The following is a 15,438-nucleotide window of genomic DNA, read 5'->3' as shown; positions in this document are numbered from 1 at the left end:
GGGAAGAGTATACTTTGGGGCGATGTTGTATGCTTTGATGAGGCGGAATAGCCTGGAGCCCTGGCGAATGAGCGATAACGATAACATTCGTGCGGGCGGAAAATTTGTCTCTCCACACCTCCGATTCTTTGATTCTCTCATCCCACTCTGATCTCCCCGCGCTGTTTCCCGTATCAAAGCACACTCGTTACAGCTGGGAAATTCTTTGCAAGATGGCAGACCCAAAGCCATTATGTACACCAGCTGAGCTCATGCTCAAGGTAATCCTTGCAGGGACCCTGAGCCACTATGAAGTTCGGGGCATGATCGATGACAAGCGCTTGGAGCACATGCTTGCCGCTGGGAAGCAGATCCTGTACAAGACACACCAGGAGAGCGATGTTCGGTAAGATAACAATATAATTGACCATCTGCATGCATGCTTTGTATACTAATATGTTGCGCCCTGCTAGTCACAATCTCGGAATGTCGCCGGATATTTGGCAAGGTCTCACGAACGTCCTCACCAAAGCGATCCCAGTCCTTGAGTCCCAATCTTTCGCGTGGAAAAGCCCCGCGGCAAGCTATGAACACTCGTCTGCCAATCTGATCGCATACAACTACTTCTCCCTAGTCAAAGACATTGAGCGCCTGAATGATCTGTGTACAATCGCTCGCAACCTCCTCGCCACAACCAAGAAGGCACAGAACCTGGCGGCGGAAACAGGATTTGACCAAAGAATTCTAGCCCTCATCGATACCTGTGTTCGTGTCACCGCTCGAGGCTTCGATGGTGAGCAAAATGCGCGGAACGAGGAGCGATGGCAGAAAGTCGTCAACCTCTACAAGCGCCTCCTGATTACGTGCCTCCAGTACCTTCACAACTTCATTATGCACAACGAGCATCGCAAGATGGTGCTCTGGTTGGATCTGTTTGGTTACCACTCGACCGCTGATACGAACATCATAAAGCCCAAGGAGCCTTTGGACGATGCCAGTTCGCGAGAAGGAGTGGCGCCCATTGTACAAGTTGGAGAGCGTGTCATCAACCCGCCGATTCGCGCGCTTTATGACCAAACTGCGGAGGACTTGCTCTTGGAGACTATCGCCAAATTCCCGCGGGAGCCGGCAACTATCAAGGAAGAGGCTGCCATGCTGCTTCTGGCCAACATTAAGGATCACATGGAGAGGATCTTGGGGCGAGACCTCAGCGCTATTCAGGAGATGGGCAGAGACCCAGACCAGGTCAAAGATATCAGGGCTGCTTTGACTGCGATACTTGGGGCTAAGGTTGATGGTTGGTCTGACCTCCAGGACCGGGCTCGGGAGCTCCCGGCTGTGCTTCCCGAAGAAGATCACGAGGAGTCTGAAGACCATGAAGACCAGGAGCATGATGATCACAGGGAACATGACGAGGAAGGAGAGGAACACGAAGTCACCAAGAAGAAGACTATCCTGACTATTGATCGCAGTCTCACGGCTGGTTTCCCTCGTCTTTGCTGGGCCGATCTTCCAGAGATCAACGATTTTGGCGCTGTGGATGGACCTGTTACAGACGAAGATACCAGTATGCCTCGGTCAGCTCAATCTGCCGCTGAGACACTCCAAGAGGCCAAGGACGAACTTATGGCTCGGCTCCAAGAGCCATCACATATCGATGGCGACGAAGAGCACGACTATGACCACGGCGATGCACACACAGTGGGGGATGATGATTCGCACAGCCTAGATCACATGGCTGACGGGAGTGTTGATGGAGATGGCGAGGATGACGTGGATGACGACGGCGTTGATGGAGAAGCCGATGACGAAGAAGAGGAAGATGATGAATACCGCGGCCGTCCTGGTGATCAACAGCGGGGTCTTCTCACAGATATTCCTCTGGTCCTTGGACCGGCAGAAATTGAAGCTTTGCCTATGATTGTTCAGGCCGGTATTGTGGACAGCTTTGGCCTCAAGGGCGGCGAACGGAACGGATCCAGGAACATGCAAGCGCTCCGTTGTCACATCCTGCTCACGCAGGAGACAGGTCGTAACCTATTGCGTGAACTACTCATTTTCATTGCGGCATGGGATCTCCCCGACGACGAGCTCTACTTCAAGATGATGGTCCAGATCATGGAGGCCGTGCTTAAGAACGGCCTGATGTCCCATGCCTACTCGGACTTCGGTCAGCCCAAGGACATAATTTCCCCGGCACAGGCTGTTGTGATCAAGATCCTCACCCACATCTTCCGAGCCAAGTACTCTCCTGCTTCGGTGACTGGCTCGGCTCAGCCCAACATTCCCCGCAACCCGAGCTCACTCAACCGAGTTGATATTCTCACTGTCCGATACATCTTCACTATCTTCCGTGGCAACATCATCCCTGAGACTTGTGCTCTGATCTACCTCCAAGGCCAGATCCGCGCCCAGCGGGCTCTTTCAGAGGACTTCCCGCTCAATCTATGGGACATGGAACGGGTATACGAAGGTGTCTACCAGTTTTTGGAGTTCTTCGCCGTGCTGACCGAAAACAACGACTGGAAGAACCTGCTGGTCAAGTGGGAGATTGTCTATGACCTGGTGACCTTGATCAAGGAGTTGGAAGCAAGCATCCCCAAGGGCCAGCTGAACCAATTGTCCTTTGGCTCCGTGCCCCCTCCCCCTCCTCCCCGAAGCGACACCGCAAACGATGCCTCGGGCGCCAATCCCCCGGCCCCTGTTGCCGTCGAACGTCCTTACGATCCCAGTGACCCAGACCCTGTCGAAACTGGTGCAGGTAGCGTCGACTCTCGACCCGAGTCCCCTCCAATCACGGAGGATCCTTCCGAGTTCGAATGGCGCAACCTCAAGAAACTGGTCGTGCTTGTGCTCTCCTCGCTTGTTTGGAAGTGTCCCGATGTCCAAGAGCAGATCCGTCGTTACGGCGGTGTTGAGGCGATTCTTTGCTGCACTGCTTTCGACGCTCACAACCCGTACATCAAGGAGCATGCTGTGATGTGCCTGAAGTTCTTGCTGGAGGGTAACCGTGAGAACCAGCGCCTTGTTGAGGAGCTCGAGGCTCGCGAGGTTGTCAACAATGACGGTGGCGTGCTGGAGCGGAGTGGCTACGAAGCGATGATCAACCAGGCAGGCAAGTTGGCCATCCGGTCCAAGGCTCGGGCTGAGGAAATTTTATGAAACATTGAAGTTACGTGTGATGAATTCTGTACCGAATACTGTACATAGAGTAGACGGAAAATTCCCGAATGATATTTTTGAATGATTACAACATGTTTCCTCCCGTAGGATTCATGATTTATATAGATATTTACCTGGTAGTGGTGGTTGCTTTTAGAAATCGATGGATGGCTCATGTTTCCAAAAGAAGGTGGGTCTACATATGTCGATGCCTGAACATCCGATATCTCTGCCTGCAGATCTTTCTGGTCTATAGGGAACTGATCAAGGATCTTACTGTCTACAGGATTACTTGGAATTACTAGGCGGACTAGGATGATGTATACTTCAAGTTTTAGCAGATTATTTTCTATCATCGACCAACAAGATAGTCGCTAATTGTGATTGATGTCTAGTAGGTCATCTCAGCAGCTATCTTTATCCGACCTTTTTACCAGGACTACAGATAATAAGTTGATTACTGCTCGAAAGTTGCCAATAACCCTTTTCTCCTCTGACTTTCCACGACTTCTTAACCGACGTCTCTAAGACTAACATAAAAACAACACCTATGGTAGATATCCGTTGAACATGAATGTATCTACCATAGGCACATTCAAACTCATCTAGCTTCACAAAAAGTAACAAACCGCTAGCACTACACTGCAGTGCTAGCCAAACATATATTATAGCCCCACCCACTCGAGTTCCATCAAGGTGAGCCGCCTCGAAAGACATGGGAGTATGGGGCAGGGAACTGGGGCGACGCACTCGGGCCGAGTATCTCATGCACTATCCCTACGCATAGGAGGCATCCAGATATCCGGTCTTTGTGTCTTGCGTCTGTTATCGGAAGGTATGCTGACAATAATCCAGCGGTTAAGGAGATGGGGGTTGATCATGGTATTCAGACAAGTATCCAGCAAGCTGGAACTTGCGACCAATATCAGTTTCCATCTGCTCGACGCGCCATGTCAGTTCCTTGATTTCCTCTATTAAATAGAGGCCCGACTCCAGATCGAGAGTGCGAGTACTACGCAGTTTCGGCCAAAACTGCATAGCTTGGTACTCGGTCCACTCCTTGACGAGAATCATGATTATCATGATCGTCAGTCCCAGTATGAGAAAAAAGAAAACGAGGGCGAGGGTCTCCATTGGTGATGACATTGTGGTGGTACGATGAAGGGGGCTGGGATACTCACTGGTAAGTATCTTGATTTCCAAAAGAAGGTGGTTCGGGTATCTAAACGTGGAAATGGTAACCTGGGAAGTAAGCGAGTATGTAGATGTAGTTGCACAGGGGTGAATGGGAGGAGAAAATACCCTGGTAATGTGTGATACTTCGCGCGTGAAGTCGCTGTCTGTGACTCGGTTCAAGTATAAAGAAAGATGGTTTGAGATGTAGAGAGGATGTGATGTGGAATGAAAAATTATATCGATCAGGACTTGGGGACTTGATATTTATATGTGAGCAGCGGGAAGATCCTCGATGAGGACTGCGGATTAAACAATGAACTTGTATGGCCTTTGTTAAGCAGGTAATCAAAGACATAGACAAAGACATAATTGCAACTGTCCCAAAAGTTGGTCAAAGAGAGGACAAACGTCTTTGAAGTTGGTTCGATAATTAGATTATGAAAGGGACAAAGGACTCGTGGATGCCATCGAGGTATGCATCTCCGGAAAGGCCCCGAGATATTGACTCGAAAGGGAAGTGCTAAAGCAGTTCTGAATCTGTTCTGAATCTAAAATGCCGAGATTATACACCCAAAATACCATTGTTGACCTACCTTGCATCTTGTTCCGCGTCTCTTCACATAATTTATCTAGGTGATAGCTTGTGTCCTGTTCGAGTATCATACTTTCAATATCCATTTGGTTGGAATGTACATGATCAATAAATGCAACAGTCATTCACTCATGCTAAGATAGGAAATACTGCCATGTAATCTCCATCACAGTAGACAGTTTAAAATGCACTTTTATGCATAGTCTCTTGTCGAATCTCTTCAGCCATACATACCATCCCATTCCTCCTCCTCATCCTCCTCAACAAGCTTCTTCTTCGCCTCCACCTTATCTCTCAATTGCTTCGCAAAGTCGATACGGTCAAGCGGACACGTCCCGCGCAGCCGCAGCCAAGGCCGCACACACTCGAGATCGAAGCGGTGTGTCGGGTGGCAGGGCAGCTGGACGACGAGCGGGTAGGCATCTTCCATGAAGGGATTGTTGCAGATAGGACAGGTATCAGCTGGTTTGAGGGACGCTTTGGGAACACGTTCGAGCGCTAGAGAAATCCAGACGTGGTTAGTTTTGTAAATAACAAGGGAATACCCCGCTGAGTGCGGGGGAAGTTGATGGACACAGCGAGCTAGGGGAATGCTTCTTACTATCACAGAATTCCTCATCAACACCCTCCACCTCCCGCGGCGGCGTATCTGCCTGTGCGAGTAGCGACTGGATCATCGTGGTCAACAGATCGCGACCGGTATCTGAGTCGGCGTTATCGGTGCCCTCCTGCGCGTCCGGGTGCGGCGCGGAATCGGCCTCGCGCCGCATCATATCCAACGCCTCTGCGAGAGAGAAGAATGCTGCGCTCACATCTCCTGGCACGGGGACTGCATGGGGTCTGTGGTCGGGAGCTGGAGTGATCTGGGACAGGGTTGAGAAGAATGTGGAGAGGTCGGGGCGGCAGCGGCGTGCGTTGGTGGCCGTTGAGGGGTCGGTGGTGTTGTGTTCGACTGGAATGATGTTAGTTTTGGAGATTCTGGGTCTATTTGAGCAATGGGGATCGGTACTTTCGTAGGTCGACATGGTGGGGGATGGAGGACTCTCAAGCTTTCGGAGGAGCTGTTTTATGAGGAATTTGGGCCGGGAGAGCCCATGTGTTGTGTGACAGCTTTGAAATTGTTTGCTCTTGTTGCACAAGATTGAGCTGTAAAAGGGAAATGGAGATCAGGTGTTGGTGGTGTAGATTGTTTTTATAGCGAAGTTCCCCGAAGGCAGAGAGTCGATAACGCGGCGCGGCAGTTCTGATTGGTTCATCACTATACAAGCTCTTAGAAGGCCCAAACTGAGATGTTAAGCATCAAATGATGCATGATTTGATAATTGCAAGGGAAATGGATAGTTTGAATACTTTGAGTGAATTAGGAGACTGAAATTGCTATATATCCATGGACATTCTTGGACTATTCTATTTGTTATGTGCCAGAGGGTATTTAGAATTCCCCATTGCTGCGAATTTGAAGGATAATCTCATTATTAAACAGAATACTGGTTCATTTTAAATAGGTATTAACTCATATCATACACAAACTGTTCGTGAAGCTTCCAGGTATTCACAGGTATCCCTGTCATCTTCAAGGCTTGGGCAGCAGGGCAGATGACGCGATGAATAATCCCCGCCATCGCCTACGTACCTACACTTTCTTTTGCTTTCAACATAGGATATCTCATAGCTTCTCAGTCTATTAATTTCCCCTCATACTAAATGACTTCACTTCTAACCAACACTGTGCCCTGGCACGAGGGCGAGGAGAAATTACACCAGTGGCTTCGAGTCCCTCACGGCAGCAACCCGACTTCCCCGTTCTTGAGCCCAAGAGCTGCGTCTCTTGTTCAGCAATGCCCGATCCTTGCCCTGGGTACATTGGATTCCCAAGGCCGGCCATGGTCAACAATATGGGGCGGCACAGCGGGCTTTGCAACGCCAGTTTCCGAATCGCTGATCGGGCTTCAAACACAAGTGGACAGCAAATACGACCCCGTTGTGCAGGCATTATTGACCGGAAATCAAACTGAGGCATACAAAGGCAAGATGGTTTCGGGCCTGGCAGTCGACTTGGAGAACCGTCGGAGGGTGAAATTGTATGGCAGGATGGTGACGGGCTCACTTTCTGATGGAGACGCAGGACAGGCACAGTTGGTTGTCCACATTGAAGAGAGCCTTGGGAACTGTCCCAAGTACATGAACAAAAAGCACATTGTGCCTGCAAAGCCTGATTCCAAGCTTATCTCCGACTCGCCACAATTGAGTGCTACTGCAGTTGAGCTGCTCTCTCGTGCAGATACCATATTTATATCCTCATCCCATGGAGCAACAACCATGGATACAAACAACCGTGGTGGTCCACCAGGATTTATGCGTGTTCAATCCAACAATGCTAGCGGTGCTGTTATTGTTTATCCCGAGTACTCGGGAAATAGACTCTACCAAACGCTGGGGAATCTGGAAACAACCCCGCTGGCTGGTTTTGTCGTTCCCGATTTTGACACCGGCAACGTCCTTTATTTCACTGGATCGACCGAGATATTAGCTGGGAAAGATGCAGCTGCTGTCTTACCAAGATCGAATCTCGCCGTGCGAGTCACCATTGCTGCTGCAATCTTTGTTGAAAATGGGCTGGGCTTCCGTGGCGAGGCCGGAGATCCTTCTCCATACAATCCCAGCGTGCGATATCTCGTCAATGAGAAACAAGTCCCTGGCACTCAAAAAGTCAATGATCCAGAGTCAATGGCAACTTTGATAAAAAAAGAAGACATTACACCATCGATCCAACGGTTTCGGTTCCGCATCTCCGGCCGCAAAGCAATTTCATGGAGTGCGGGACAGTACGTCACACTGTCATTTGAAGATGAGTTGAATATGGGCTATAGCCACATGCGAGATGACGATCCGACCAGTCTAAACGATGACTTTGTTCGAACATTCACCGTGTCTTCGTATCCCGGTCGCAATATGCCCGCTGATCAATTCGAGATCATGGTCCGGCGACATGGCCCCGTTACCAAATATCTGTCTCAAGTAAATGAGAGAGCCGGTCTAGAAGTACCACTTAAGGGATTCGGGGGAAGCTTCAATGTATCCTCTGGAAAGTCGATCGTCCCCTATGTGGCGGGCGGTATTGGCATCACACCCCTTCTTGCACAGCTTCCAGAATTGGATATATCCCAGCTGCGATTATTCTGGTCAATCTCGTTCAATGATTTGGGGCTGGTGCATGATGTTTTCCAGCGGTGGCCCCAGTTGCCCCTATCAACCACTTTGTTTATCACGAATGTGGAGCTCGATGGAGCCGATCGGCAGATGTGGGACGGCATTCAGTCGTCTGGGGTGCAAATTATACGACGACGCATGCAGGCTGGGGACTTGGACCTTGCGCTAGCAGATGTTTGGTATCTCTGCGCAGGTGTTGCGTTGAAGGGGATGATTCTAAATTGGCTGGTGGGAAAAACGGTGGTTTATGAGGATTTCAACTATTGAAGAAGGGTACCTATTGAAGTTGATCTGGATAATTATTTTACGTTTGCAATATCTCCATTATTTAATATACAACTCTTTAATCTGAAACATTTGTACGAAGATTCAAAGCTGCGCCGATGAAAATATAAAAATAGCGCCATGACGCACGCCCCAGACATGTCAAAGTGGAGCGCCGATCATGAAGGTGTTGCCCTTAGGTAGGGGCTTTCTCGTGTGGATTTCTTTTCTTTCATCTTCACATCTTCACATCTCGCCATGCGATCACCTTCAGTCAAACCCTCGGCATATCCGCCGCTGCCATTTCATCTCATTCGCTTCCTGATCTTTCTCTCCTCAATCGTCGTAGGCGTGATCTTGGCAGTGTTTACCTACCACCTCCACGCCGATGGCTACAAATTACCATATTCATTCCTGGTGGTAAGTAAATATTCAAATACCATACCCCCTCCGTAATAAATGCTAACAAAAAACCCTAGCTCTTCGTCTCATCGGGCCTCTCCCTCCTCAACCTACTCCTAACCTCAGTAATCCACTGCAGCTGCGGCCTATCAACAAAACTCTCCATATCCCTCAACATCCTCCTAACAATCCTCTGGGCGCTATCCCTGGGCCTGCTAAGCTGGAGCTTGTCGAGCACCATAACAACATCATGCACAACAACCTACTGGGGCAACTCAACGGGCATCGCCGTCTGCCGAAGCTACAAAGCCCTCTTCACATTTAACATCATCGGCCTGGTCAGCTACATCGCCGCAGTCTGGCTGGACGTGATCGTTCGCCGTCGCCAGACCCGTCTCGGCACCTACGACCCCATGGGCTCCCACCCAGGTCTCGATGACTCGGGCGCCTTCGATGTCAAAATGGATGACCGCCTCAGCGAGTCCACCCCCGCCTTGCACGATTATGATAATGTGCCCCCTGCGATGTCTGGTGCCCACAATCAGGGATATGGTCAGGGACATGGCCAGGAAAATAGTCAGGCGCATGCGCAGGGACCCCCGGTTTATGAGCAGAACTTGGAGCATGCGCATACTGGTGAGGCGCAGAATTATTATGATACTGCGCCTGGGATGAGTCACCGTGGTGCGCCCAGGGTGCGGTTTAGTCCTCATGATCAGGATGGGCAGCAGAGGCCTGCGGAGAACACTGGGTATGACCCTGCTATGTATCGCTGAGCGATCCTTTTGTATTTAGGGGTTATGTCCTTTTTCTTTCTTTTGATTTAATGATAGCAAGCGGGATTTTACGATGTTTATCTGGGATTGAATCTGAAGGTTTATATTCGAGTGTTTTGGGCTGATGACACGAAATCTGCATGACGGCGTTTCGGGGGATTGATTACTGGGATATGTGATATGTATAGGGAAATAATACCCAACACACAGATATATCAAATAGCAATGCAAGAAATCCAACGACTCTTTCATTTTGGGTTCGTTTTAGATAGATTAAAACAAAAAGATCATTAGATCGGCTGCGCTCACAAAGCAAATAACCATCCAACCAGAAGATAAGATGAGATGAGACAAATCCGACGATGGAGCGTATTAACGAGAAGATCATTATAAATTTCGACCAAGAATGACCAAAACTCAGTTTACATAATGACCTCGTTGGACACATCCTATAGCAAATGTTAGTCAATGGCTCATAGAAAAGAAACAAGAATAATACATACCCGCTTGAGCTCCTTGTAAGGCAGACACACGCAGTTCTGCACGCGGACCTCGTCGCCAACACCACAATCCTTGCCAAGAATGGTGATGCTCTGCACCTTGACACCCTGCTTGACAATGCTGGTAGAGTGGCTGGTCACGGGGATGGGGGTGCCCTCCACGCGAGCCCAGGCACCGACACGGCTGCTCCAGCCGATGATCGAGTGCATGACGCAAGCGTCGTGGCGGATCTCGGAGTCCTCGAGAACGATCGAGTCCTTGATACGGGCACCGGCGCCGACCACGACACGCGGGCCGATCGAGACGTTAGGGCCGAGCTTGGCGGTGGGGTCGACGGAGGCAGTGGGGTGGATGTAGACCGGAGGCACGATGGTGGCAGAGGGGGCGGTGAGTTCAGGCGACTCGGCCTGGAATGCCTTTTGGAGGTACAGGGCGTTGGCAGGCACGGCAGAGCCGGCGGACTTGATCTGGCGCCAGAAGTCCTTGGTTTCGTGGACGAAGAAGCGGTTGCTGTCCGCCAGATCGGAGAGGATGTCTTGCTCCAGACGGAGGACCTCGCTCTTCTCGGCGTCCTCGTCGTCTCCGGTGGCTACGAAGGAGGATTCCAGGTTGTCGGAGGAGGGGTAAGAGAGGAAGCGGGGGCGGGTGGTGCGGCGCTTGATGGCGCTGCGAATGGCGGGGAAAATGCACTCGGTAGCGAAGAGGTAGACACCGCAGTTGATCAGGTTGGAGATGTGCGACTCGGGCTTCTCGACGTAGTGCAGCACACGCTTGGTGTGCGAATCGGACACGATGCATCCGAAGTTCGTGGCGGTGTCGTTCGACACCCGTGTACCCAGGATCACCGCCTCGGCGTCCTTCTCCTCGAATAGTCGCATCATCTCGCCCAGCGGGAATGAGCAGCAGACATCGGCGTTCAGCACGAGCAGTCGCTCGGGCTTGCCCTTGAGGATCGCATCACGGAAGTGGTACAGCCCACCGGCGGTGCCCAACGCTGTGTACTCCCGCAGGTAGAGGATGCGGAGTTGGGGGTATTCCTTCGAGGCATCCTTGATAAAATCCCGGAATACGCTCTCATCATAGTATCCGACCAACATCACTTCGCGTACATCGGGGACCTTAGCCACCGCCTTCAGGCAGTGATGGATGATGGGGTGGCCGGCGACTTCGAATAGGGGCTATAGGAATTGCGGTGTCAATTATTGTCCAGCGCAGATCATTATAGACGATCGAATGAGATGCAGATGCATACCTTTGGCACATCGAGCGACAATGGACGGAACCGAGTGCCTCTTGAGGGGCCTCCGACCTGTGGACAAGGTGTCAGTTATTGTTTATCGCGATGATTCCGTTACTCACCAAGATCACAGCCTTGGTGGAAGCCTGAGTATTGTGATTTTCACGCATTGGTATATGAAGCATAACGGTATGCAAGGAGATGTGAAGACTAGAATTATAAGAAAAGGCCAGAGAGACCCCGAAGCTCCCAAAAACGCCAAGACGACGCTTTCGGTGGGGCACCTGACAACATTTTACTCCTTTCGGCCTCACACGTTTTCAATGCTGAGCTGATTTAATTTCTAAATAGTTTTTGTCTTGATATATACTATATAAATCTACCCCTTGCTGGTGCTATTTTTAACAGTATCTGACCATCTCGATAGTTGTGGGGTACTGGGATCTGATAACCTCTCAATGACGTGCCCTTGATTGGCGGTGTGTTCCTATACACCCTGCCCAACAATTAGGGCTTGCACTAATGGTAAGAGCAAATGATATTCATTCTTGTAGACATTCAATCTCGTTTGTATTCAAGCATCGATTATTGACTTTTACCTGCTTATGAAACTACTACGGGATTATCCATTTATGATACATGATCTTTGTTAAGCTGGAAATATCCGAACTCCTCTCAATGCCTTGAGTCCTGATCTTCGTCACTCATAGCAGCATCCTCAAACCTTTGGGAAAGTGACCTTTCATACTCCTGCTTGTCTCGGAGCTTGACAGATAATACTTTTCTTTATCATTAGGACCTGAGGAGTCTGATGAAACAAACCCTTGCAAAATCATCTCTCAATTGACTCCAAGGAGCAAAATGGGATAAGGATGTTGAAAGAAGAGGTTGAATAGACCTTTGGACCATTGAAATCATGGAATACCAGGAGGTTCTGGGTTGCCAACTACTTTGATTTAGGATTGAAGCTCACTTGTCATTGATGCTGATCGGGATGGAGATGGTTGGAGGAACTCAGTGTATTGAAAGAGACAAGCTGGATACAGTACCAGAAGACAAAAGAGAGAGAATCAAAACAGCAAGAAATACAAAGGAAAAATGGTGTCGAACTAGGAATATGCCCTGTATCTCCTCCACAAAAGGAACGGGAGCCTGAACGGGAGCCTGAACAGTAGCTTGAACAGGAACAACACAAGGGACAGGACCAGGATCGCGAAGAAGAACAGGAACGGGATCGAGAGATCCATAAAAGACAACTCCGTAGAAGACAGGTTCGTAGACAGCCCACGCCCCAAACTGTCATTCGAACTGTCATTCGCCACCTTCTCATCAATAATCTTGTCGGCTCTGAAGTCCCTCCCGTGGACTCGTATCAAGTAGGCAACAAGAAGTTTAGTTTCCTTGAACGGCCTATCTTGCTTCACCTTTCTACCTTTCTGCTCTTGCCATGTTTCATTCCCCTCCTTTCGTTCATCGTGATACTTATTCTCAAAGACCAATTTCGCACTTGGGCCGGTCTTAGCTTTCCTCTTACCCTTCTTCTTCCCTTTACCTTTACCTTTGCCCTTACCTTTTTTCTTAGCCTTCCCCCTAGCCTTTCTGGCTAAGTTCATGTTGCGCTTTTGGTAACAATTGCCACAAATTATGCGATCCCATGTTAGATTGCTGTCCTGGGTCCGATCGAGCGATTTCTTGCCGAGAGTACACCACCTCTTTGCGTAGAGCACATGACAATCTTCACACCGAATTTCAAGCGCCTCGAGGTCGCTGGCCTTGATTCCAAAAGACCCGTGGCTATCGCAATGATAAGCACAGTCCTTGCAGATCCACTCCTTAAGAGTTGGATGCCATTTCCGTTCAGCTCGCCAGTCTTCGTGGGAAAGTGATTTGGACTTCTGTTTTTGAAAGGGAATATAGCAATGCCAGCAGTTGTTCCTTTCCCTTGTCTTCCTAAATCGCTTTTCTGTATTGCTCTTTTGCCAACATGGCACACATGTTCGGTACGTCTTCCAGGCAGTGGGATTCGAATTCCCACAGCTCAAACACGTCAGGTTTGAATGTTTGTTTTCCCGGGCTTCTCGGTCGCGTCTCCTCTGGCGACGCATAGCACAAGTAGAACACCAGTATTGGTTGTTTTTCTTGCCATTCAGATCAGAGGCGCTATGGAAATGCCCTTTGGTCTCTGTGGCACCACAGTCTGAACAGTACTTTTTCCTTTTCGGGGGACGATCAATTCCGAACTTCGACCAATGAGTGCGGCAACTAGAACAGAGGATACCTTCTATGATTTTCGGATGCCAATTCCATGAGGTAGACTCAGTCGCTTCACAGTTCGAGCACGGCCCAGCAGTGGGCCGGGGACGCAAACTAACAAACAACTCCGCTGGTCGAACACAGTCATTCCGGAATCTGTACCAGTAGCAAGCCGAGCAATTGTACAATACAGCAACTTCGCAAGCGGCTGGGTCATAATACCATCCATTGCCTCCGGTGGTCAGGCTTCGACAATTTTGACATGCACGCGCACCAACAGTCCATCCGCACTTCTGTTTCAATGGCATGGCGTGGTTGAGAGGATGAAAAATGTTTAGGGGTATCTCGCACTGTGCAAGTGACTCGAGGTACATCTCATTGGTATAACCGTAAAGTCGTCTGGATTTTCTGGTTTGACTGGATCCATAAGTGTCCAGTAGATGTATCACCACTTGCTCAAGCAGGCGAACGAGCCATCTCGTATCCGCATGTGGAACTTCGATCTCCTCCAACTGGCTCGGAAAAATTGCAATTTGTCGATAAGACGGTACAAGCCCATACTTCTTGGCATAGCAGTAGAGATACATCGCTATATCGCCATTAGGTAAGACTCGATCATTGCGTAATTTTGTCCTAGCAATTTGCTTGAACTTGGCACGATGGTCGACACAGCGCCCAGAAACACTTTTGATGCTGGATCCTGTATACAGTCCACTGGGAACCTCGACCTGCTGATCAGTGTTGGACTCGATCAATTCTTCGTCAAGCACCTGAAGCTCCTTGTCATCAGGTTGTGTCAAAAAGATCACATAGACGCCAGGACAACCGAGCGAGTCATCAACGCTTGGTAGAGCCATGATATCCTCGTTGGTGAGAGTAGAACGCCCAAGAATTGCTCTTGTTGATGCTGGGATGACCTCTTTGAATATTTGGCTAATCTTCTCCGCTGAAGACCTCCCTATCGGCCGCTTGAAACCACGATAGACCCAAGTTTCTGCTGAGATCGTCTCGTCCCAGTCGGTCTCATCTGTCTTCATCTTCAGGAACTCCGTTGTATTTCCCACTCTTCTGTCGCACCTCTCAAGGCAGACATCCTCAGGCTCGTCGAGGCTGGAGGGGGAATTGGTTGGGTCAAAGGGTCCATCAATTGCCGGTCGAGGAATAGTGAGCTCGTTGTCGTCGTCATCACCATCTTCGTCATCACCATCTTCGTCATCGTCCCCCTCGTCCTCTTCAACTTCCGATTCCTCCTCAACACGATCCTCAGAGTCTGGGAAACAACCACGCGTATCCACCTCTTCATCATCATCATCCGGGCCGTACTGAGAAACGGTCTCATCTTCAAGGTGGTCTTCGTCCTCTGAAGGATGCTCGGGCTGGCTGGATGCCATTTTGCAGTTGCGAAGTCCTGTAACTCATGTGGTTAATTTCGTTGATCAAAATATAGAGCCTAGACTTCCGAGGGTCAAGTCCGTCACACATACTTGAAAAAAGTCCGCAAATGGCGCAACGGCTGTAAAAATGAACAGTAACAACTTTTCTAGATATCAATGCCCCCTGAGAAAGGGTATTGGTGAAGATGGAGAGAAGAAATGCTACAGACTTAGAGGATAGTATTCTATGAAGTAAGGCTAAGACATCAGATATGGGCCGCTCTTCCTTCCATTGGTCGATAGTTAAAACCGTGGATAAAGAACCGGGCCATGCACTATGCAATATACCGGTAGCCTAGTGCAAACAGCTTAGGATCAACTAGGGCTACATACGCTGGATTAGCCAGGATATGCAGGCCACCACTGAATACCGGGGTGAATATCCGTTGACCGCTATGATTTAGGTTAGGTTCCCCCTGATTAACTTGTGTCTCAAATCTAGATTATCAGGCA

At 49.6% G+C, this 15,438-nt stretch overlaps 6 protein-coding genes across 6 annotated transcripts; 3 read left to right on the top strand and 3 right to left on the bottom strand.

Moving 5' to 3' along the window:
• Positions 1-212: 212 nt before the first annotated feature.
• Positions 213-3,141, top strand: PEX2_091860 (Ataxin-10 homo-association domain-containing protein; the record flags this gene model as incomplete). The annotated part of the gene is made up of 2 exons (XM_016746456.1): positions 213-385; positions 453-3,141. 2 exons carry the CDS (start codon positions 213-215, stop codon positions 3,139-3,141), a joined length of 2,862 nt encoding a protein of 953 aa, XP_016600172.1.
• Positions 3,142-3,999: 858 nt separating this feature from the next.
• PEX2_091850 (uncharacterized protein) lies at positions 4,000-5,934 on the bottom strand (the record flags this gene model as incomplete). The annotated part of the gene is made up of 4 exons (XM_016746455.1): positions 4,000-4,481; positions 5,144-5,407; positions 5,511-5,861; positions 5,919-5,934. The coding sequence occupies 4 exons, from the start codon at positions 5,932-5,934 to the stop codon at positions 4,000-4,002; spliced, it is 1,113 nt and encodes a 370-aa protein (XP_016600171.1).
• A 679-nt stretch (positions 5,935-6,613) lies between these two features.
• On the top strand, positions 6,614-8,386 carry PEX2_091840 (putative oxidoreductase, FAD-binding; the record flags this gene model as incomplete). The annotated part of the gene is made up of 1 exon (XM_016746454.1): positions 6,614-8,386. One exon carries the CDS (start codon positions 6,614-6,616, stop codon positions 8,384-8,386), a length of 1,773 nt encoding a protein of 590 aa, XP_016600170.1.
• A 255-nt stretch (positions 8,387-8,641) lies between these two features.
• On the top strand, positions 8,642-9,561 carry PEX2_091830 (uncharacterized protein; the record flags this gene model as incomplete). Its single annotated transcript, XM_016746453.1, has 2 exons — positions 8,642-8,803; positions 8,863-9,561. The coding sequence occupies 2 exons, from the start codon at positions 8,642-8,644 to the stop codon at positions 9,559-9,561; spliced, it is 861 nt and encodes a 286-aa protein (XP_016600169.1).
• A 422-nt stretch (positions 9,562-9,983) lies between these two features.
• Positions 9,984-11,469, bottom strand: PEX2_091820 (mannose-1-phosphate guanylyltransferase; the record flags this gene model as incomplete). Its single annotated transcript, XM_016746452.1, has 4 exons — positions 9,984-10,010; positions 10,065-11,240; positions 11,315-11,371; positions 11,422-11,469. The coding sequence occupies 4 exons, from the start codon at positions 11,467-11,469 to the stop codon at positions 9,984-9,986; spliced, it is 1,308 nt and encodes a 435-aa protein (XP_016600168.1).
• Positions 11,470-12,408: 939 nt separating this feature from the next.
• PEX2_091810 (uncharacterized protein) lies at positions 12,409-14,943 on the bottom strand (the record flags this gene model as incomplete). The annotated part of the gene is made up of 3 exons (XM_016746451.1): positions 12,409-13,093; positions 13,293-13,392; positions 13,827-14,943. 3 exons carry the CDS (start codon positions 14,941-14,943, stop codon positions 12,409-12,411), a joined length of 1,902 nt encoding a protein of 633 aa, XP_016600167.1.
• Positions 14,944-15,438: the final 495 nt, after the last annotated feature.

The sequence above is a fragment of the Penicillium expansum genome (assembly GCF_000769745.1).
Source record: "Penicillium expansum strain MD-8 chromosome Unknown contig313, whole genome shotgun sequence".
NCBI classification, from domain to species: Eukaryota; Fungi; Ascomycota; class Eurotiomycetes; order Eurotiales; family Aspergillaceae; genus Penicillium; species Penicillium expansum.
The sequence above is the reverse complement of the archived record's forward strand: the minus strand, read 5'-3'. Positions and strand labels throughout refer to the sequence as shown.